At 33.6% G+C, this 24,356-nt stretch overlaps 3 protein-coding genes across 3 annotated transcripts; all 3 read right to left on the bottom strand.

Annotated features, from left to right (window-relative positions):
- Positions 1 to 5,852: 5,852 nt before the first annotated feature.
- Positions 5,853 to 8,362, bottom strand: LOC140810599 (small ribosomal subunit protein eS26y-like). The gene is made up of 5 exons (XM_073168442.1): positions 8,213 to 8,362; positions 8,008 to 8,100; positions 7,037 to 7,121; positions 6,793 to 6,926; positions 5,853 to 6,076 (listed from the first exon to the last, which is right to left on the bottom strand). The coding sequence occupies exons 1-5, from the start codon at positions 8,213 to 8,215 to the stop codon at positions 6,011 to 6,013; spliced, it is 381 nt and encodes a 126-aa protein (XP_073024543.1). The 5' UTR covers positions 8,216 to 8,362; the 3' UTR covers positions 5,853 to 6,010.
- Positions 8,363 to 9,529: 1,167 nt separating this feature from the next.
- LOC140808657 (nardilysin-like) lies at positions 9,530 to 21,271 on the bottom strand. Its single transcript, XM_073165806.1, has 19 exons — positions 20,806 to 21,271; positions 20,610 to 20,685; positions 20,270 to 20,316; positions 19,694 to 19,806; positions 18,613 to 18,686; positions 18,379 to 18,474; positions 18,175 to 18,294; positions 17,135 to 17,368; positions 15,946 to 16,094; positions 15,151 to 15,307; positions 13,835 to 13,987; positions 12,845 to 13,224; positions 12,582 to 12,731; positions 11,851 to 12,033; positions 11,154 to 11,357; positions 10,958 to 11,061; positions 10,569 to 10,722; positions 10,100 to 10,221; positions 9,530 to 9,899 (listed from the first exon to the last, which is right to left on the bottom strand). Exons 1-19 carry the CDS (start codon positions 21,115 to 21,117, stop codon positions 9,662 to 9,664), a joined length of 3,066 nt encoding a protein of 1,021 aa, XP_073021907.1. The 5' UTR covers positions 21,118 to 21,271; the 3' UTR covers positions 9,530 to 9,661.
- Positions 21,272 to 21,987: 716 nt separating this feature from the next.
- Positions 21,988 to 23,340, bottom strand: LOC140810180 (uncharacterized). The gene is made up of 3 exons (XM_073168045.1): positions 22,716 to 23,340; positions 22,516 to 22,619; positions 21,988 to 22,394 (listed from the first exon to the last, which is right to left on the bottom strand). Exons 1-3 carry the CDS (start codon positions 23,298 to 23,300, stop codon positions 22,079 to 22,081), a joined length of 1,005 nt encoding a protein of 334 aa, XP_073024146.1. The 5' UTR covers positions 23,301 to 23,340; the 3' UTR covers positions 21,988 to 22,078.
- Between the last annotated feature and the right edge of the window lie 1,016 nt (positions 23,341 to 24,356).

Here is a 24,356-nt window from a genome sequence, read left to right as displayed (position 1 = left end):
CATGAATAATTTCGCCTACTAAGGAAATAAATCCCCAATTATAATATGTCATTTTATTGTAATATCAACTCCAATTCACATCAACCAAGAAAATTAGATGGAAAAACTCAAAATTATTACTGTTTTCTAATTGAAAAAAAAAAAACCTAGCTATCATGGATTTGGCAAAAACTTGTGTGAGACGGTCTCACGGGTTAAATTTTGTGAGACGGATCTTTATATGGGTAATCCATGAAATAGTATTGTTTTTTATGCTAAGAGTACTACTTTTTATGGTGAATATGAGTAGGGTTGACCCGTCTCACAGATTGAGATCCGTGAGACGGTCTCACATGAGACCTACTCCATGGATTTTTATATAAAATGGTAACTGAGCAGGTACATTAAGTATGCAATAATCATAGTTATATATCTTGATTTCCTAAAATCTAATGTTTGTAATATTTTTTAAAAGAAATTTACAAGTGAATAAACATGGGTGATTTTTTTCGAATATGTATTACAATGAAGTATGCATTTTACCGATTTTAATTTTGAAATATTTTGTCAAAAATATGGAGTGGAAATAATTTTTTTATTCGAAAGACTAAATTTAAAAGTTTGCAAAAGCATTGTCCCACTCATTTCATTGTTATTGATTTCACCTAACAAAAAATGGTAGCAATTTTTGTGAGATGGTATCACGAATCAATTTTATGAGATCGATCTCATTTTTAAGTTACACATGAAAAAGTTACTTTTTATGTCACATGTATTACTTATTATTCTAAATGTGAACATAGTTTATTCATCTCACGGATAAAGATTTATGAAACCGTCTAACAAAAAACCTACTAAAAAAAATTGTGTGTGTAATCTCATTAATTGCCTCCTACCTTGCAACAGTTAAAGGAATAATGCTGACCTTTCTCACTAATTCTTTTTTAAAAAAAACAAAACAAAATATTTATCCAATCCTCATATTGTAATCCAATTTATAAAACTTTATTAAAAAAAAAAATTTCCAACTTTTTTGACCATTGGAACAACAATAATAATGGGTTTTTTCCCATAACATTAGTAGGGGTATGCACTGCTACAAACTTAGAATTATATCTAGCAAGAACGAAGTTAGATTTTATATGTAATTCTTTAAATATATATATATAAACTTATATTTTAAAATGTCAAATTGTAATCTATTATCAATATTGAGTAGTTTTTAAACCAAAATTATATTTATGTATAGTCTTTTTACTTGTATTATTAGTTGTCCATGCGAATTTTTTTCATAATATTGTTATTTATAGATTCTTAAATAATTGCTAATTTTTTGTCAAAGTGTCGATAATTTTTTTATTTATATTTTAAAAAAAATAATTACCCATTTCAATCCGGATTACTCTTAATAATTTCAACTTTCAAGTCAACTCAATTAGGTTCTAAAATCTGACAATAATATCGTCAACTTGATTGATCCAACTTCCAAGTAGGTTAAAATTGGACCCAAAGTCCCAACCAGGCCTAATTTCAATTACCATTCATTCCATCTTAGTTAATGACTTCGTTTGAATATTACAGTCGCATAATAATAATTTAATAAGTGTTTTAAAAAGGCAGATATAATTTTACTATTTGATACATATTTTTTTAAAAAAATCGTTTAGCTTTTGAACGAGAAATTAAATTTAAATCTTAAAAATGCGTCGCGTATATATAATTTTGATGTCGTTCACCAACCGTGCTCACTTCTATGTCCACCTAGCAGATGTACATGTATATGTAATGTGAGATGAGTACAGAGGTGGACACGGTTAGTGGGAAATATATCAAAACTATATAAGAAAGAAACAATTTTCTATAAACGCATTGAATACAACGAGTGTAGTTCGATTAAATCAAGAAAACTATGAACTTGTGATACATTGCAAATATTTATGAAAATCGATCCTATATCTATATGGTATAATGAGATGAGTGGCATAATTCCACTATACCACTTGAAGGCTTCATTTTTCTTAGGCCTGCATTAATTTATTCGAAAATTTAATTCTAAATAATTTGGAATTAGGGAGATGAATCGTGCTATAAAATCTCCTTGTCCTAGGACCTATTTCTAAATAAGGGGACAAAGTCTAAACAAGTTGATAGATAGTGTTATATTAATTATTAGAAAAAAAATTTACTTTCGATTTATTCCACCATTTTTTTTTAGCTAGGAAGATAAATATAATAATTGAGTCTCAAACTTGAGATCTCGTGATAAATTTGTGATCTTGATACCAAATGAGTTACAAATTCGTCGGCTTATTCTTCTTAAACTAAATGACAACAATTTCAAGGAAACAAGTCCATAATGGTTAAACATCGAGTGTCCTGTATAACTTGTAAGTGATAGAAAACTGCATCTATGTATATCAAGATTGAGGTAAGAATTCTACATTAATTACATTTTGATGTAACATAAATGAAAACAATTTTAAGGACATCCATTTTTATGCTTTATAAATTCAATTAGAGATCCATTAGATTGAAAATTCTGAAATTATTTTGTTTAACATGATAATAAAGATTGTGTTTATCAGATATAAGTATTGTCTCGGATATTGTAACGTATTGTGGCAACATGCAGCGGAATAATATAATACAAAAATAAATAACTTAATTAAAAGTAACACATACATAATTATATACAAGTGAATACACTTGTGCGATGTCTCATGACAAAATAATCAGTAGAAAAGAAATCGAGTTTACAAAATCTATGTAAGTGAAGAAATGAAAAACTATTTTCGTTAACAAGTCAAGTAAGTACATTGCACCATAAAATATCAATAATAAAAATAACCTAAACTCAAGAATGCAAATCTATGTAGCCAAAATTTGGAACAACAAAATAATCATTCAATCAACACTTTGTATGGGTATTGACTACAAGTGTCTTCAACACGTCACAACAACACATTGAAACACTGATGCTTCGTGTTTGCGAGGTCTTCAAAAAATTCTTCTGAGCTTTATCAATGTTCTCTCGTATCTCGTTGCGTATTATGCAATGATTATTCTTGAATATATATAGACTTATTTTCATTTTGATATGGTTCCTTAAATAGATTTCTACAAGATAAAGAAATTAGTCTTTCATTACGAAACAAAATCTTTTAAATATTAAATATCAAATCTACCGTTTAAAAAACTCGATATTATAGAGAGACAAAATTCTTATACAAAATATTATCAAAAAAAAAAGAATTTAGGAATTTAGGAGTTTTTCGTCAATAACTTTTTTGGGTTTTTCTGGACAAAATGAGGACAAAAAAGTCTACGCAAGTTGATTCAACTCTAAGAAACTCCATTTAACTCTCCCTGAATCTAAGAACATATCTCTCCGTGAATTTGAACATGTTGGCTTGGATGTTGTTATAAATGTTGACAAGACTGTGACGTAAACATTTATCACTTAATACTAGTAAAAAGTATTGCATTAAGAACACTTTTAACACCTAATGGATTAACAAAAACTTAAGAAATATAAAAGCGCTTATAAACAAACAAACTCAGAGCAGATAAAATAAAATCAATAGTTATCCACTAGATTTCATGGGAGTTTTCATATGTTTAGTGTTATTATTGCAAATTATTTTTACTAGCTTATTTGAATACTTGCTTTGACACAGAAAATATCATTATATATTTGCTCCATTTTTAACCCAAGAAAGATATTTAACTCTTCTATCATTCTCATTTCGAATGTTGAAGACATGCATTCAACAAAATTATTTACATGATTTTGTGAAGAATCACAAAAAATAATGTCATCCATATAGATTTGACAAATGAGTATATCATCTTTCGACCTTTAAATAAAGAAAATTTTGTCGACCTTACCTCGTTTGAAGTTAGTTTTGAGTAGGTACTCAGTCAACATACCATACCATATAAGTGAAGCTTGATTCAATACATAGAATGTTTTCTTCAACTTATGGACATTGTCCAAGTGTTGTGGATCATCAAAGCCCTTTGGTTGTCTCATATAAACTTCTTCACTTGAGATATCATTTAAAAACACACTTTTCATATTCATTTTATAGATTTTAATTCTCATATGGCATACAATGACAAGCAACAGTCGGATTGACTCAATACAGACCACATGTCTAATCAAAATAAACCTCATCTACATGTACATACCCTTGAGCAACCAACATGTCTTATTCCTAACGTTGTTTCCTGACTCGTCGGTTTGATTTTTAAAAATCCATTTGGTTCCGATGATGTTATCGTGTTCAGAAAGTGGAACTAAGTACCATACATCATTTCGGACAAATTGTTCAAGCTCATCAAGTATTGCGTTGATCCAAAACTCATCTTTTAAAGCTTCATAAATATATCACCAGGAAAGAAATCTAGTTTACAAAACTAATATTAGTGAATAAATGTTCTTTAACAAGACAATGAAGTAAATTGTACCATAAAATATCAATAACAAAAATAACCAAAATTAGAGAATGAAAATTTGTGTTGTCGAAATTTAGAGCAACAAAACAATTGTTCAATTAACACTTTGTATGATTATTATCTTCAAGTATATCAAACACATCGCGATAACAAAATAAAAAAAATGATGTTTCTTCTTTGCGAATTCTTAAAAAAAATTATCCCTAGTTTTATCTTTATTCTCATATATAACTCATCTATTGTGCTATTTTCATGTGGGGCCACATTATTCCAAGGTTGTGAGTAAAATAACCACACCCATGAAAACATCTAAATTTTAAAGTACTCACAGGATGGATGATCATGTATCAGTGTAAAGAAAATCCCGCACAGTACCTTTGTTGGTCAAATGCTTGGATATTGTGGGTCACACTTCCTAGCAATTGATTGGCTCTTATTTCTCCACATTCTACACGTGCTCTTACAGAATATACGTCACTTACGTTGATACATGCACACCTAAACTCGAGTACTACAAGGCGGATCTAAGGTAAGACGCATAAAAAGTCGAATTAATTTTTTTTGAAGAAAATATAAAACATCGTAACTTTTTTAAAAAATATTTCAATTAAGAGAAATTTACAGACAAAATTATGTTATTTAAAAATACGTACCTGCCGTTATGTACCGTGTATAAGATAGGTCATGAATACAACGCGACATACGCATGACATGACCACTTAATTTTAACGAGACAAAAACTTGTATGAGACGGTCTCACGGGTCGTATTTATGAGACGGATCTCTTATTTGGGTCACCCATGAAACTGTATTACTTTTTATACTAAGAGTATTATTTTTTATTATTAATATGGATAAGATTGACCCGTCTCACAGATTATGATCTATGAGACGGTCTCACATGAGACTCACTCTTTTAACATAATGTAAAAATAAGGATAGGATGGTAGCTTCGATAAGGTATTCAAATCTTATTTCGTGTCAACTCTAAGGGTTTAGGTCTATGGCATTCAAACTTACTATGGATCACAAGGGCTTACCGAGAGTAAACCCAGAAGAATGTGAACTAGCTCGTGGTCAAGAATTCTTGGATTCCAAAGGTTTAGGGTTTATGAAATTCAAACTAGCTATGGATCGCAAGGGCTACTGAGAGTAAAGCCAGAAGAATGGGAACTAGCTCGTGGTCGAGAATTCACGTCGAAATACTAGAACAGTATCCTTGACTTTTACGGGCCATATTTGTTCCATCCAAGTTTTTGTTCAGTTTTGTATACTCGCTTGGCCTTATGTTTGGAACTCTGGAGAAATAGAAGTAGACCTTTGAAAAAATCAGGTAACATTGAAACGTCAATTCACATTCGTAAAGAGAGAATGTATTCAAGAAATACTAACTTTTTTTCAAATGGAAACCAACAAACGATAAGAAACCCCTTGACTATATTCAGGAGATGCGTTTGTGCATTAGAAATGAAAGCATTGTTCCATTCAAGTTGATGATGCTCAAAAAACAGGAAATGCAAAATCCATAGTATTACTTCAGCGAGACTAGTAGCAAATGTTCAACCAAAATATATTATGGCCGTGCGGCAGCAGGAGCTCCACCAACACGGGGAGGTTGACCAGGCTTTGGCATATCATCCTGTAAATGTGGAAAAGAAACTGACAGTAAAAAAATGTAATCATAATTATATACGTAAGAGAAAAAATGTCCACAGAAACAGATGAAAAGATATCAAGTGACCAATGCATATTCATTCCAAATATTATTTATTAAAACAGTAAATTTCAAATCCGTAAAAACATGTGAGCAAACAGGCATATAGTCATTAAACTCGAAATACTCTAGAAGATTGTATACACAAGAGAAATTCCCTTTTGTTTTAGTTCATGGCCCACTGGGAAAACAAGGAGAACATAGAAACTCTGAAACTTGCTAGTGGTTGCAGCATGAAGACTTGAGAGAATCTTCCTAGGTTTCATGGTTATTAAAGACTTGAAACTACTTAACCTACTTTTTCAGACTTTATATAGTTCTCGTTGCAAACATCTACCATATAAAGCAGTAATTTCAAAAGTTTTTATTTCCGGACTTATCTGGCATATTGATTACACACTCAACATTCTATACATGAGATGAGACAACCCCTCGAAAGGTAAGTTTGACTCTGTGCCCACAAGAGAGGCGAGGGCGAGGACGAGGATCATGAATGTTCTACATTGAAATGTACATTGAGGAAAAGGTGTTTGATAGAAAGGTGAAAAATAATTGCATGTTCAGTTGAGAGAAGTGACAATCATCAATAGACAAAAGATAAAGACCAAACTGCAAAATATAAAAGGCAAAAGAATACTAACCCTTGGCCGTCTGAAGCGCTGTGGAGGCTCACGGTTCCTCCTATCAGTACGAGAACGGACCCTCACCACTTTGGAGTGAATGGCACATGAAACACAGTACTGCATCTTCACGTACAGTTTTGGAAGGGTGTACACTATAGAGATACAAAGATATCTATGAGATTGTATAGATTTATTTACGAGGAAAGATTACAACTACAATGATAGGTGAGTGACGTGTAAAACTAAAACAAAGGAAGCTCACTATCAAAAGCGCAAGCTTCCTGAACATCCCTCACAGCAGCTTGCTCAACAATGTTTCTCACCAGAAACCTTTTGATTGCCTTGTCCTGCCCAAAAAAGTAAAAGTAAAACGATGATGGAAAAATTAATCAGCAGTGTCTCACTCATGCTCATTAGATTACTTCAACCTAGGGGCAGCATCACACATTTTAAAGAAGCCAATAATTAAAGCTCATAAAATGTATTTAAGAAGATTGAAATAGCATAGAGAAAATATTTTGTAGCAGAAACATGATTAGCAAGGGTACAAATTTTCTTAAAGAACCACACGCATGCTACATTTTTTCATAGGTTTCAGGCTAAAAGCTTTGCTTCATTGCCACACCTAGCTGTGCCTGCAGGTGCATCAGATGCACCCTATCTTTATAGGCTTTAAAGGTGCCAGGCTACAAGCTTTGCTTCATTGCCACACCTGGCTGTGCCTGCAGTTGCATCAGATGCACCCGATCTTTATGCGCACCAGGCTAACCTTTAATAACTATGAGCAGAACTAATGACGCCTAGGGACGCAATATCAATTTTCATGCACCATTGCAAGCAAAATCATGATAATTTAAAGATTCCCATCCGCAATAGCAAGAAATTTCGAATTTCTTCAACATTGAAAAGCAGTGGCATCCTACAAACAGAGTTTCAATCCGAGAAGGAGCTGATTTTTTAAATTCCAACCACAATACAATATTTGACCAAATACACACATATCCTAACCAATAAAGCGAGTTCAATACAGCGTTAAAGATAAGTATAACCTTATATTCACTTAAAAGAATAATATCAACGTATTCAATTTCTCACCACCTAACAGACTAATTTCAAAAATAACATCAAATCAACAAAATATACAGATCTAAGCATACAGGGAAGGCACAAGTAAATTATATTGAAGAAAAAGATTTATTCAACAAAAAGCTAATGAAAACAACCAAAAGAAACCTTGGGGCAGCATTTCCCACAGTTGGAGCAGCGAATGAAGTTGACATGGCCACGACCATGCTTGTTGCGGCCTCCATTCCTTCTCTTGAAGGTCTGAGAAACCAAACGCAGAGGAAAAAAAATCAGCTCTCCAGGAAAATTGCAAGTATAAAACTCAGGATCAAATAGTGGATAATCTAAAACAAAATTTGGTTTTATTTCTCACCATAGCGGATCGATAGTTCTTGATATCTGGACGTGAAGACGCAAGTTCACAGCGCAAAAGTGCCTCGTTTCAGTTACAGGAGAGAGGGAGAGTATTATACGCGAAACCCTAGATCTGTTAGGCCCAAAATGATAGCTTGGATCGATTTATTTTAGGCCCAATAAAGGGACCAGAGATAAATATATATTTTTTTGGACTTGCACTTGGTCATGAGAGTTGGACTTTTACGTAATTTTATTTATTTATTATTTATTTTGCTCAACACGTATCTGAAGTTTGTAAAGCTTTAGTTTTAATTTTATTTCTATTTTGAAATTAATTGCATTTTAATTTTTTTAAAAAAATTCTTGAATAAACAGCCTAAACTAAATTTTATTTTAAACATTTTATATTTATATTTTACAAGATTAATGAATAATAAAGGGCCGGGGGTCATACGCTTCTCCCATAATGGAACTTCTCCAGAAATTTGTAAAACTAGTCATTTTTTTTAGATATACGTTTTTATTTTATTATTTGGTAGTTGATAGTTTTATAACAAGAAAATAGTTATTATTATTATTATTATTATTATTATTATTATTATTATTATTATTATTATTATTCAAATGATTGAAAAAGATATGAATATTATTATCTCATCTTTGTGATATTAATTAAAAATGTAAAAACAACTAATAAAAAAATTACATGCGTCGAATATTAAGAGTTTGAGAAAATATTTCACAAAACCTGGGCATAATAAGACAAAAAACTTGGATTCATGCTATAATTTTTAATATACCTCAAATACCCTATTTACTTTAATTAATTCCACAAATTTCTTTATTTACTTTAATTAATTTTTCCAATTCTAGTTTTATTATTATTTTACACACACTCACAATTAATTATCTAAAAAACTAATCAAAAGTCATAAAAAATTAATTTTTTTTAAATTTTTGAAATTTAATTTTTTATTTTTTTATAACATTATATATACCATAAATAATATTTAAGTCATAATAAAGATAAAATAATATCTTAATGTAATTATTAAAATCCCAAAATTAGCTTTTTTTAAACCCCGTTTTCTTTTTTTCATGAATACAGTTGACCTTAGGGACTACAAAAAAGACCCAATTAAGCGCCTAACAATTCCCAATTACGTAATTGCTACTACACAAACAAAAAACGAGTAATTAACCCAATAATAACATTAAATCAGACACATAATGAAACCAAATGATTTTTCCGCATGACAGGGACTCGGAGCGCCTCGTGCATACAAAAAAAAAACTACATTTTTTCTCGAAGGGGAAAAATAAACAGATAAAATGAATAGAATACATGTCAGTTGTTCTTTATTTGTGGACCTTCATTCACCTTCGTATGATCTAGTTCCGGTGATTTAATAATAATTTCCAATTCATCGTCACATTGAATGAAACATTTTAATTAGTTTCTGTTTCAACAAAAGCTGGGATAGAACTTGGAATTCTTCTTAAATTCTTCGAGGTCACTAATGACCTGCGCAGATGTTACTTGGGCATTGCTCAAGTCAGTATTGCAACCCCACACACGAATTGCAAGCCTCCGACACTTTGGAGAGGACTGCCTCAAATATGTGCGATACCAATCCACGATATCTTTCTTTTGGACACCATTAAGCTCCTCCGCTTCCTTCTTCGACATGTCAAACATATACCTGAAACCAATTTAATTTTATGCAACAAATCAGATTCGATTTTCACCTAAAACTTGTTGAACATATACCTAAAACTGGAGGACATCCCAGGAAGGGAAGTACTAAACAATTGTTGGTTTAACGATCTTAATTCAAGTATAATCCGTCTTTCAAATCGAACTCAGACAGTAAAATACCTTTTCTGGAACAAAATGAATTACCTTTTATCGACAATTTGACCCCAAAAACGATTTGTTTCATACAAAAGAGATGGATCTTTCTCGAGAAGCTTCCCCATTAAACCATTTTTGTAATTCTCAAATGTTTCAGAGTCGAGTTTGTCCTGCACCGACAGGTATTTCATTAGGAAAACACATATCAAGGAAGTAAACAATTCAACTTCAATCAAGTTGTCAATCTATTTTGTTTTATGAAACTTGAATACGACATTAATGGACACGATAAAACAACCAAACATACAGAATGTTGCCCTTTCTTCGGCCAATGACAGAAATTGGAAAATTAGGGCCAAAAGAAAACAGGGCATACAAGAAAATGATTTATGGAATGGTCTAATTTTACCCGCAACACACTCAAACTACAGTCTCCAGACACGAATACAAATAAGAAAGAAAACAACTAACAAATATGATTGAGAATTTATAACAGGTTTCATAAATCCACACTTACCAATGTTTTTTCTAAGCCATTGATGAAGTTTTCAATCCTGCCTTGTAAGTAGACCGGATCGTGCTCAGAAGATTGAACACGGAAACAGAATCCTAATATGCGATAGGTTACCCGTGCGCTGCAGTCAACAACATACCCTAGCTGCTCCTTCGTCCTATAACGAACAACAAATTACAAATATCATTTATTTAGCACAGCTGTGTGGACACACAACATGTGATCATGTTTTGATACATGACTGCAGAAGTGTGTTGGACTGTGATTTATGAGAGAGGGCGAAGAACTAATATCATCCTTCTCGTTTTATCCTCCAAAAAAATTTAAAATATAAAGAATATGAACCAGAATTTTCAAATCCTTTATGTTCAATTCAACTAAACATGAAATACCTGAGCTGATTAAAAAGTGGTTCTTCCACTATTTCATCAAACAAGTCAGTTAAAGCCTTTAATTTAGTCAAATCGACACCTTCTGGTTCAATCTGAAAATAAAGCTGCAAATAAACCAACACAAAAACCAAAGTAAAATTGGGTGTTTTCAGCCACAAGAACCAACAAACCTCGTTAAAAATATTTTTTAGATCACCTCCACCACGGAGTTTGTTTCTAGTTTATTTTTCACTCGGACATCTCTGACAAGGTCAGCACCTGGAGATAGGCACATCACAAACTCCCTGTGTCTCAGCTCAATTGGAAGGGGCTGTACAGATAGGTTACTTCTAAATATATCTGATATGTAAAGAGCTTCCTCGTCCAGTAAATTCCCATGGCAAAGGCCCTCAATATACAACTGTAAAACAATAGATGGAAAAGCAGAGTAACATGATTAAAAAACATCAATACAAGTCACTGCAAATGCTAGGAAACGGTTCTGTACAAAAGCTACTACAAATTCACAGCAAAATGAACTGAATTAAAATTAAAAAAAATTAATTAAGTATTAGTATTACAAGAGAAATACTCTAGGTTTATCAGAAAAAGTTGATAAAGCTTATTCAGTTATAAATTTGTACTAGCCATCATTAGTTGTACATTTTTACCTCGATTTGTGAAATGCTATGACTAGTGTCTAATGGTTTTACATTCACAAAGGAACTCAACATGACTGCCACATATAAATCATATAAAGGAATAACTTTATGCCCATTCAACATCATTTTGTTTCATAAATAAGAATGTTATCATTATCTAAATTCTATTATCCGGGACTACTCATCTCTATCGCTTTACAGAATTTCAACAGCTAAATATAACTGAGCAACAAAATTATAACTAGTTAAAACCTGGGATAAAAGATCCGGAACAAAAGCCCTTAAATCTGCTAGAGACAAATCACTTAACAAGCACAACTTTTCTTCCACATCCCAGAAACCTTGGCACAAAACTTGCAGCCTTAAATAGGAAGAATGATTTAGAGGCTTCATGTTGGTGTTTCTCAAAGTTCTCTCCATATCTTCTTTAACAACCTGCCAAACATGGAAACATTTTAAAAGAGTTCAAAATCATCGTGAGAAAAATTTACCAAAATCATTTTAGAATGGAATGAATGACATATACATTTGTCACCCCTTGAAAGAAATATTCAAAAAATGGACACACCTATCATAAAATAAATTAAATAACCTGATCATTGACTTTGCTGCTCGTTGCATGAAAAAAAATCGATGGTTCACTCGACAATGTACTTACTTGAATTGCTCATAGATCAATACCAACTATATACAGTTCTTATCTCATGTCGAATGCAACTAGAGGAGCAGAAAATCCTACATGCAAGATGCAGAAACCCTTTTTTGTTCTTTTTGCAAGGAAAAATTATTAACAATGAAATAACTAATAAGGAAGTGAAAATATGAAACAGCGCAATGGTTACAGTAACGCCTAAATTGTATAAAGATACCATTTTATCTGTGGTTTTGTTCAATGTCAAGTTAAACTCATCCTCACAACCACTCTTAGTTCTAAATGATGCTCCTGCTTTCATCTTCCATTTAATAATAAGAACGTTACATACCTTGAAACGATCATCCTTTGGCAAGAATAACTTAGCTATTCCCAGAACTTTATCCAAGAGAACTGAAAGCTTATCATTAAAACCATAAAGCTTCAGCTCTAACTTATCGCCATAAAGAGAAACAGAACTTTCCAGTTTTGCCACACTCGCCTGCAGTAAATATAATAAGATGCATAATATTTATAAAAATATCAGCATACTTCATCGGGATCAGCACGCAAATAGCAGATCAAGATCACAGAAAACAGCAGAAGAGTGATAACCTGATAAATAATCTCATTGAGTTCATCCTTCAGGAGCAATATATATATTTCAGTCAGGACTGCATTTCTTAAATTACTGTATCCTCCTTTTAGTGATATCCGGAAATATGTATTAGCGCGAGGAAGTCTAAAAGTACTGTCAAGCATGTACCACAACTTCATATGAGGTTCATCAAGTATACAGATTGGAGATGATGCATCTGCAACATCACACGGTGCCTTGTCGGCCCTTATGGAAAAATCACGTGGGATAAAGTGATTCTTTGATGGCAGATGTAAAGAGGAATTTATTTCTGGAGTATCCTTCCATAACTCCATCAGAGAAGACGGTATATCTTCCTCAACATATCGTGATTTGAACCATGGCTCATGCTGAACATCTGAAAATCATGCAAGGGGGTAAGAGGACCAACATTCAACGATCATTTGGTATCATGTAGACAAAAGGCTGAACCGTTAATCGGGATAAATCTCATCATAGAAATGATGAATATTCCAAAGATATTTTTCTATTGACACTCGAGTTGAACAAGAGTTTGTCAGCGTGAACCAAAAACAATAGCAAGAAGCGATGATAGATGATTCAGCAACTAAAAAAAAAGCCACAAAGATGGTTCAGTCTTCAATTTATTAAGGTAATGAACCATAGTAATCAAAGACATACAAATATGAATTATGAAGGTTGGACAAACCATCGTCACCAATTCAGTTCCTAGGTAAACCAGTTGAACAGGAACGTATTTCCACTTTTTTCACACAAAATAGTAAACTTTATAGAATGTGATCTTTGCGGTTAAATATTTTAACCTAGAGACACGAGAAAATGCATACAGATATCATGGCTGATATTCCTAAAACAACAGGATATTTTGGAGAACCTCAATCAATCACTTTTCATATCCTACACACTTATGTTATTTAAGGAGAAGTCCAGCACGTGACTACAAGCTAACAAAATAAAACAATAAATAAATAGTAAGCAAAAATCACCATATGACTTGTTAAAAGACTTGGTTATTATGTCGACTCTCATGTTTGCAGGCCCGAAGAAATTCAGAAGATATTTGATCATCTCCTCATCCCAGACTTCATATGAATAGTCACCATAGATAACATGTTCTGGAGGATAAACCAGGAGGTTTCCTGCAATTGAACATCAGTGACTTAATATGCCTTATTAAATATAAGCAAAGACAACAATGGAATTTATACCCAAGAAAGCCTCAGAAAAAAATTTCTTTGTCTTTCGTTTTTTAATTTATATACCCCTTTCATCACATGTCTTGTCGACATTCATAATCTGTCAAACACCAGAACTACAGTTATGTTTAAGTAACCATTTCAAACCATCTTCTATTACAAGTCAAATGAATATTCAGCAAGACAAACCAAATAACTCGGGATCTGCATCATTTTAAATGACAAAAGTAAATTATTCTTATTCCAATGACATTAAAATTTCTGGAAAATTTTTTATGAACATCCTTCGATTCTAAAAGAATGTTGAAAACTAATGCCACAATTGTTGTGGGACATAAAAAGATTCAGCGTAGAAAATGGGCTCATTGTTGTGCCAACTCTAAAGGTTTGTTTGTCATCGCAGGGTTAAAAGATTTTGAAGGATAATGGATGGCCAACCCTTCGCTCTTCTCTCTTCCCACTTGTTCTTCCTACCAACACAACGAATGGATTGTTTCCCAAATAGATAATATTTATTATCAAACCCTCCTCAATCTCTCCTGTTAAACACATTATAAAGGCATTTATAGATATCAACATCAGATGCGCACAGGTATGGCTAACAGATAATAGAGGTTTTAGCAACAAAACAGTTCCTCGAAAAGATTATCTGGATAGATCATGATGATTTTTTTTAATGAAATCTCTTTTGGATGGATCATCTCATGAGTTCTCTTGGATAAACAGCAGTAGTTAGCTATTAGAAGCAAATAGAATCAATCTGCTATACATGGATTTTTCTGTCGATGGGTTATCATAGAGATTTTTCTGCTCATCAAGTTGGTCATAAGACAGTCTTGCTGCATACTATAATTTATTGTTAATAACTAAAACACTAAGTCAGTTTATAGGAATATAATACCTAGGCTAACTGTAATTAAAATGCCTCGATGAAAAAAGGGGAAATTCAATAATAAGAAAATTTCACAAGGTCTCAAGCCAAATGAGATGAGTGGTATTGCTACATGCTGGTTTGATGAGAGAGATATTAAAGCAAAATTGATGGATTATGACATTTGGAACCAATGAATATAAACAGGAAAGTAGTAATGTGATATATAAAATACCAGCAAGTTCTGCAGCATAATCATCTGCAGGCTGTTCCTCAGCAAATCTAAACTCCATATTTCCGATATCTTGGAGTTCCTTAAAAATCCATTCTTGAGGAGGATTTTGACGCAACAGTTTGAGATATTGATAAACAAAGCCAATTATTTCAAAAATCTGCATCATCAGTCAATAAGTTAAAAGGAGAAAGAATGGCAGACCAAAGCTCTTGAACATCCATGAATCCCATGGACAGAGCAGTAAATAAATTAGCAATCGGCAATGGTGGAAAAAGTTCATAAGTAAGCAAAACAAAAAAAAAAAGCAAAAAAAAAAAAAAAACCAAACAGAAAGGATCGGACAAAAAAGTGCCTTGGGCCCTTGAAGCCATGTTGCAAGACCGAATAATTCAGACATGAACCCTAATTTGTGTCCAATAAAGATGCTGCTTTTCTAAAGTCTAAAAAATGGATATCAGAGAGCACATTACATCTATTTTCAAGCTGATAACAAAGAGCTACAAACCCTAGCTATCACATCATGCAATTTCACAGCTGCATGTATCAAAACAATACTACCTTAAAACAATGGATATTTTTTTCTTGCGACATCCCATGAAGGTTGTGAGCTCGTCAATTCACTATTGAAGTAAATAAATCTGCCGACAAATGGCAATAATATTTACACAAAATTACTCTGTGCATAAGAGGGAAATTACTTATTCAAAGTACTAAGTTGCTTCTTCAAGGAAGGTAATCTAACGGATAATACTTTATTTCTATTAGTAACCTACAGAAGGAGCAGGAAAGTGTTACCTTCTCTAAGCCAGAGTCCGTGAGGTGTAGAGACATGCCGAAAATGTAAGCTATTGAAGAGCGAGACATCCCTTCATCGCCAACGCCAGCAGATATAGAAGTTATCCAGCCTTTAGCTTTCAGGAAAAAATGCAAGCTCCCCTTGCCCTCTGGAATCAATGTTAATGTTTCTCTCCATCAAAATTTAAATTCTCAGATACAAGCACACTCGTTTCATAAAAATATAGGCAAACACAATTTATAATTTCGAAGATGACAAAAAGTAATTTTGAAGTCCTAAGCTACCAGATCTAATCCATACCATCAAAAGATTGTTCCTTCGAATAGAATGAATGACCAATGAAGAAACATAAGGCAGAAATCAATGATGAAGAAACATAAGATAAGCCCATATCAAACAAGTTTTGAGTGGCCAATGTTCCAGAAAATGACGTAAGGTGATGAATGAGGTAAAAGTCTATGGGTGTAAAATGAGAATATTGTCGCAAACCGCTCTACTCAGCTCGCGTTTTTTGGAGTTTGAGATTTATATATATTCAAAAGCTAGAGAGTTTATTTAAAAAAAAGAACGAAGTAGACCCATTCGTCTGGGCTAAAATCACTGATAGGATATAAATATTATTTTACAAATGTTGAGACACACAAGTAAGGATTATAACGAGTAAATGCAAGAGATGATTTAACAACTTGACAAGACTGGAAATAACGGAACAAACATTTAGAAGCCAGGAAAACCCATAAGTATGCACTGTAGTTCATAATTCTAAAAAGTGCCTGAAAACAGAGTAAGGCATTTTAGAGATGAGCAAGAAATCCAAAAGATAGAAACATTTCAGATATAAGTAAACCATGGCGAAAAAGGGTGGTCTTATACACTAATTACTTCAAATCCTCCCACTAATCTCAAGAGTGAAAAGCAAACACAAGAACGAAAATAAATATATAAATAAATATATTACAAGAAACAGAATTTTGCACCATGTGTTTTCGATTTTCAAGTTGCGTCATTTACAGAGAGTATACATGAAGTAGCTTTTTCCCAAATCCAGATGCAAACTATCAAGAAGAGCTAAATACAAAAATAAAAGCAGAAACATATTATTTCTTGCTTGTAGCATATGTATTTTGTTATGCTATTAGAGAGCAACTAACCAACATAAGGAAGAAGTTGTAATAGCAGCAATCTCACCGTGTCCAAGGAGATGAGCCAGGTAATCTTCAGCCTTCTTCAAATAATCTTTTCGCAGTGAAGGTAATGTCCATGACAAATCAAGGATATGAACATCTTTAACTGCCTCTAACCAATAAAGTTTGCCTGCCTTCCAAATAGGAACGTTCAATCCAATCTCTGGCTTAACCGAAAGGCCTTTCCTGACATTGCTAAATAATTCGAGGGCCCAACTTTCAAGAACTTCAAGAGTCTCTGCAAAAATTAAATTCAGCAGTTAAATAATAACAAAAGGATAAGACAGATCATGTCTTTCTATGGGTAGGCCGTGAAAGTAACAAGATGAAACACTACTAAAGAGCCAGTAGATTCTTATATTACCACCTGAGCCAAGAGAGTACCTTTTAATCATCACTATTACCTAGACCACACTTACAGGTACCTTTTTTCCAAACCCCTATGGAATTTTACGCAAATCCAGCGTAAGAGCAAAAACCATATCCCCAAACATCATGAATTACAATTAATTTCATCATGGGATTGTTGCATCAGATATGCAGAGTATATTTATTTTTCGACCACTATGCTAACATGAGGGTTGTGAAGGGTGGTTACAATGTTTAGTGGTGCGCTAAAATCTTCAGTTGACAAAGATGACCTCATGTATTTAAATTAAATGAATTTATACAGGTTGGGGCCCATCTCAACCCAGATTGCTTGATTGCCTTTACCGAAAGCAAAATTAGAAATTTTACAGGTAAGAGGTAACCCAATTTTTGCAGTGCTATTCTCTCGGTCAATTGGGGAGGTTGGTGAACTATAAACATGCCCCTAGCTGCTGCCTTTCTTTTCTAAGACATGTGATACACATTTCTTTTTCAAGACAGCTAATTTATTGTACGTGTTTTGCCCCAGAATCTTACCTAAATAGCCATTTAAATACTCAATAACAGGAATCCAATTAAAAACTCAAAATTCATCAGGACCAGTTAAACAAACTAAAAACCTTCACGTCAACTCAATTTTACTACTTACTGCTTGTACACATTTGAAAAACTTACCGCCCCCTATAATAACTAACTTCATTGATCCACCATAATAATAATCATTGTACAGCTTCAAAATATGATCCCGTAAATTTATTCCATTTTCCACTGCATCAGCCAGGCTCTTTTTATTCCCTACAATAATCCAAAGGGGAAGTTTATAGTAACCACAACTTACCGGCAAGAACACAAAATGAAGGTGATAGAAATGCAAAATACCCCAAAAGAATCGGTTAAAAGGATGATCGCATGCAGATGTATAGCACTGTAGTTGTTGGAGCCGACAGGAATCATTTTGTAAAGCCTGATTAAATTCTGTAACCCAGATTGCCATGTGATAAAAAAAGGAACATTGAGTTTCCAAGTGTTAACAGAAGCAGAAAACAACAAATCTAAATAAGTATGATCTTTTATGACACTGCATGAGGACAGAAACAATAAAACTTGAGCTACCCGAATCCACGGCCAATACCTCCCGTTCCATGGCTTCAGCCTTAACTAAAGGCGAGATGAAAAATTGAGCAAATCTGAAAAATTGAACATCAAGAATAAGCATTCACATAATCTTGCATACAAGGCACAAGCAAATCACAAACAAGAAGCAACTTCCATGATTGCAAAACGAAATCATGAAGTGCATAACCACACATCACACGATGAAAAGATATCAATATTATAGTACAACATATGCTGCATCTAACAGAACCCATGCAATTCATGTTACATTACCCTTCATATCAATCAGCATCACTAGAACCATTTGCACCTTCATATTCTATTAAGTCCAAAATTTTGAAGAACTGACATAATTTTGCCTTTGTCCACCACAAGACCAAATCTTATATGTTCTCCAAAAAACCATAAAACGGTTGTTCACTTGATGTAACCATGAATAATTAGCAACATCTTACACAATTATAAAGATTATAAAGAGTTTTATTAAGCATAGACAGATATGATTTCAAGTGTCAAAGTTATATATAGTAGCTAAAATTACTATGCTTGGACAGAAACACAATAAAAAGAAACCATAACAAAAAAATATAACATTCTAGTTTCTTCAAAATAAAGAACTGGTGATGTGAACGTAAGTAAATGTAAATGTATAAACAATTTCACATATAAACATTAGTGAATAAACAAAGATATATTTAAGCACTCACATGAGGCACAGTAAAAGAGCTGCAAAATACGGTTCAATACAGTCATGAAGTGAGCATTAAGGGTAAATAAACAAAACATAAAGTGTATATAAAAGTATGTGTGCGGTTATAAAGCTCGGGGAAAATAATACCATTTATTTGAGTTAGCTCATTTCTCTACGGGCTAAACGATGTTCAAGAAAATCAGTATGGCAAAGATATTATGATTTCCAATACCAGTCAAAAGAATATCAATGGTAACTAAAACACGAGAAAAACAGATTGGATCAACAAAAAACTTAGTAACAGGTTGCCTCAAGAGAATGCCTAGAGGCTGAAAAAAGAAATCAAATCAATGAAGTTTCCATCCTGCAAAAGAACCCTTCGTTTACCTTGTCAAGGCACCCTTGAGAAACTCCCTTTTTACTTCAAAGTGGTAGCAGGTATGCTCAGTTTCTGTGTACGCATTTGATGATCCTCCATGCTTAGATAAATAACTATCGTACTAGAAACAAAAAAAAAAAAGACTATTACATAATAGACATAATAAAATTTTTTGACGACCTCTACCAAATCACAAGATAATGACAAAAGGAAGTGTGTTCCACACCAGGAGCTCTGGACTTCAACATTCGAACAAATCATGACATTTAGGAATTAGGACAGTTTTGGTTGAGTTCTAATGTTAAAATTATTTTCTACATTTTTTATGCCATAACATTTACATATTAATTTTACTTTCGTTCGTCTCTCTCCTACCTCGACATTCACAACTTACCTATCCCTCAACTCAAACTTTCATATTAGGGCGGCTCGAGTTCAATCATTTGCAAACTACCCTCGGCCCTCCACCATGTTTATTTTGCCAGATCAAAGAAAACATGGGTAAGTTGCTATACTACAAAGTTCCACCAGCATCTAATCAAACATTTAAAGCTACAAGGAGGAAACAATTTTGATCAACAAACCTCATTTTCATCTGGAAAATCAGCACTTCCCATGAAAAGCATGTGCTCTGCATTGAAAGTTTCAAGATAGAATGTTTAAATAACAGAAAATTTAAATTATATTTACTTTATAAGGAATGACCCGTTGCCCCATAATGTTCTCACGCCCGGTAAGATCAAGAGCATTCCTTGAAATATATCATGCAACGAAAAGTATGATCTTAGTAGCTCAGCCTGCGATTGTAGTTATTTATCCTATATCTCCACACTATCTCATCCTAGGGAAACTCAGTCGACAACTCGCAATGCTCAAATGAAAGGAGTAGCATTTCATAGTCAAACAAGAGGGGTCAAATTAAACCTAGAAAGTGTGCCAGGCCCTGGGCTTCATAAGGATCCTTAAAACTGCCCATTCCCACACACATTGCCGCCGCAGCCTGTATCAAAAATAGAAAACGAGGAAAACTTCGTTCTCAAATATCACAAAGCTCTATCGAACTGAATGAATTAAACAAACCCAAATTGATGTAATTGAATCCCCATAATTTGATGCCAACCTTCTTCTGCAACGAGCCTTTGAATCCTTTTTCCTCTCCCTCCTCCTCCTCCTCTTCTTCATCTTCCTCTCCACCATCTCCTTCTCCAAAATCCTCGTCGTCTTCTTCTTCATCATCTTCATCCTCGTCCTCGTCTTCCTCACTGTCACCAAGCTTTCTCTCCCCGTGAGGCTGGTCGGAGTAAATCTCTGGATCGTGAACAAGCAAAGCACAGAGACCGTTAGCGAGCTGAATGTATCTGTAAAGCCGCCTGTCCGTGGGGGACTTCATCACGACGTCGTCGGAGGATATAGCACCGCCACCGACCGCCATTGTTACCAATAGAGATCGAGAGTGAGAGGCGAAGCGGTTGATTTTTGGTTTGGGGAGAGACGCAGAAGTCCTGCGAAGGTATTTGATGCAAGCGAGTCTTTGGGAGTCTGTGATGCGGCGTATAGGACAGTAGCTCAGCGAGGATACCAGCTTCATTATTCATAACAAATATAGTCACGTCATTTTTTTTACCTTTTGTTTTGTTTTTTGAAAAAAAAATGATTTTCCATTTTTATTTTGAAAACAATATTAAATGTTTTTTTTATGTTTCATAATATTTTTTGAATAATAATAATTAATTATAATATAATTTTCAAATAGTCATTTTATTCATTTTGAATGAAAATAATCATTCTTACTTCTTATTTTATATATTTATGAAATGTTTTCCCTACTTAGCTTAACAAAGTATAAGTCTATATCTTCATAATAATAAATGATAATTAAAAATAATTTTATTTCATTCATTTTTTATTTTTTTACCAATAATTTGAATAAAATAAATATATCATTTGATTCAAATTTTCATTTCATTCTAAAGTCGATTTTATTCTCACGTTATTTCATTCAAGTATATCAATTATGAGAATCTAGGATGTTATTGAATCAAATTGGAAATTATGAAATATTATAGTTATTTAAAAGTTTATTAAATTTTTTATTTAAAATGGCTTGAAATTTAAATATATTTTATTATGAGTAAAATGATTGTAGAATTCCAATTAATTATTAAAACTTGGACGTAAACATTTAAATTTGAACAACATTGGACACATATAACATTGTTCTAAAATGCACCATTATTCTCCCAGCCGGTCGAGTCACTTATGTCCATCCAATAAAGCCAGCATCCCTTCGATCATAACGAAAATAACACTTCAAAAAATTACCTTTAATCCTCAAATAACAGGAGATAAAGCAATGGATTATAAACGAAAACCAAATAATTTTTTCAACAGCACTAGAAAGGCAATGGATGGTGGTGAGCTGATGAATAAGGCGAATAGGGCGCGACAAATGAAGGGGGATTGTGCGGAGAATGTGTCCTTGTTGGTGTTCTTGGAGTAACCGGGAATGAATGGTGATTAGTAGGAGAATGTGGCCTATTCGGCGTTCTTGGAGTCACCGGACTTCTTGATCTTGATACCATCATGCTACGAGCGTATCGATTTTCGCCACTTCTTCGAGGTCCTCTCTCTGCCCATTTGAGCTCTTGCTGTTTCACCAAAGACGAATATCCCATACAGCACCCTGTCTTTCCAGCTTCTTTTATATATCTGTCAAACAACATCATGCATATATCATACCATATGTTAGCACTAAGAATACAAATTTTTAAAATAAAGTTGAAAATTCTTTCTAGCTAGCCCCGGCAATTGGATCATGTCGTTTTTGTACCTTTGGCTGAATCTTCTTCCCAAACACTCAATGCACTTTCTACCTTCGGTCATCACTCCCATTCCGATGCTCACACATTGCCTGCAGTACGCCCTTCCACACACCTATAATAAACACGCATAATAAATGTAAAAATGTTTGATCAAAATCTATGCGCGTCCATTTAAACTTTTTGACAAACTAATTAGCTAGTTACTTACTAAACAACGGTATCGGAAAAGGTAGATATAATTGCTGCATACGGTACAGATATTGGAGTGCGGAATCCCGGGGCGCGGCCTCCCGCCGCCTATCTCTCCGCGGCCGTAGGCCACACTCATGCCACTGACATGGCTTATATCATCGTCATAAACAACGCTCCTCTGAAAACTCCCAACCCCATGATCACCACCATGTAAGCTTAATCCATGAAGATGGTCATGACTATTCGCATTCGCATGATGACGATGGTGGTGGTGGTGATCATGGCCATGCATAATCCCCAGGGCCTCCCGAAAATCATCCTCGTTAGATCTATGGTGATCACCATGGTGACTATTATTATGGTGATTATTAGTGGGTTGAAAAGATGCTTCTAAGCCTTTGGTGAAGTCTAGGCTAGGGATTTTGGCTAACCGCGTTTCCGGGCTCGACTCCGACACAATGGCTTTTTTCTTGTCTGGTGCATGCTGTTGCCTCACTTGAGCCAAGTCTTGGAAAGTGAGGTTTACTGAATCATCTGGAACTCCGAGATAGAAATCCTCAAGCTCTTTTCTTGCTTTCTCTAGCGTTGCTCTGTCCCCCATTAACTGAGAAAATTCTCTTCGTAATTGAGAGAACTGTGAAATGAAGTAAATGTGTAGTTGGTGGGAATATATCGAACAGGCGCAATGTAAGGGACGAGGAGGCATTGCAAGGGGCCAAAATGTTAGGCCGGCCGGTCACGCGTTTTAGTGTCTGTACGTAGAATACAAGAGAAAGGAAACAAAGTTGAACCCGTACGTGAGGGGATTCGCCTGTGGTGATGTGTGGAAATTTTAATCTTTTGATCGTCGACACATGATGTCAACTTCCAAAGACTGACGTGATCTAATGGTTTTGGGATCCAGAGAATTATTCCGACTAAAACTCGATAGATAAGATCTTATCTAGATATCATTTACATAATAATGAAATTAACATTCAAAGTATTCACAAGCAACTATTCGAGTATGAATAATTGAATATATAACAAAAATCAATTATGTATTCAGACCAATTATTTATTTTGAAATCTAAAATTCATGGACAATTTAATACTTGGATGATTGTCTCATATTCTTTTGGTTCTCGATTAGGTTTTTTAAGATGACATTGATTTTGTTGAAGAGGGAGGGTAGATTAATTTTTTTATTATTAAAAAAATGGCTTGCAGGCCTAATGTTTACATTGGCTGCTGCCTGCTCATTCACCATAGTTTTCTACTTTTCGGTGTGATTTAAAAATAATTAGGCCCTTTCCAAATATGATAATAATAATAATAATAATAATTAGGTGGGTGACAGTAACGTATGGATAAGAAATTGGTCATTTGAAAACATTCTTTGCACACTAGCTGGAGCCAGTTGAAAAGACGTCCGGCCTCAATAGTATCATTGCCTCGTGAAGGACTTTACAATAATTAATAGAAGATTGCCTTATATATATATATATATATATATATATATATATATATATATATATATATATATATATATATATATATATATTGTTTTACTACCCGAGCCCTGTTACTTGGAAGCTGTTTTGGTAAAACAATATGAAACAAGATGGCAAAATTTGAGACATGTAATATTTAAGTAATCTTCAGCTCAAAACTCTAT

Source organism: Primulina eburnea, chromosome 13 (genome assembly GCF_022965805.1).
Source record: "Primulina eburnea isolate SZY01 chromosome 13, ASM2296580v1, whole genome shotgun sequence".
In the NCBI taxonomy this organism is placed as follows: Eukaryota; Viridiplantae; Streptophyta; class Magnoliopsida; order Lamiales; family Gesneriaceae; genus Primulina; species Primulina eburnea.
Note: the sequence above shows the minus strand (reverse complement) of the source record. Positions and strands in the feature narration are given on the sequence as shown.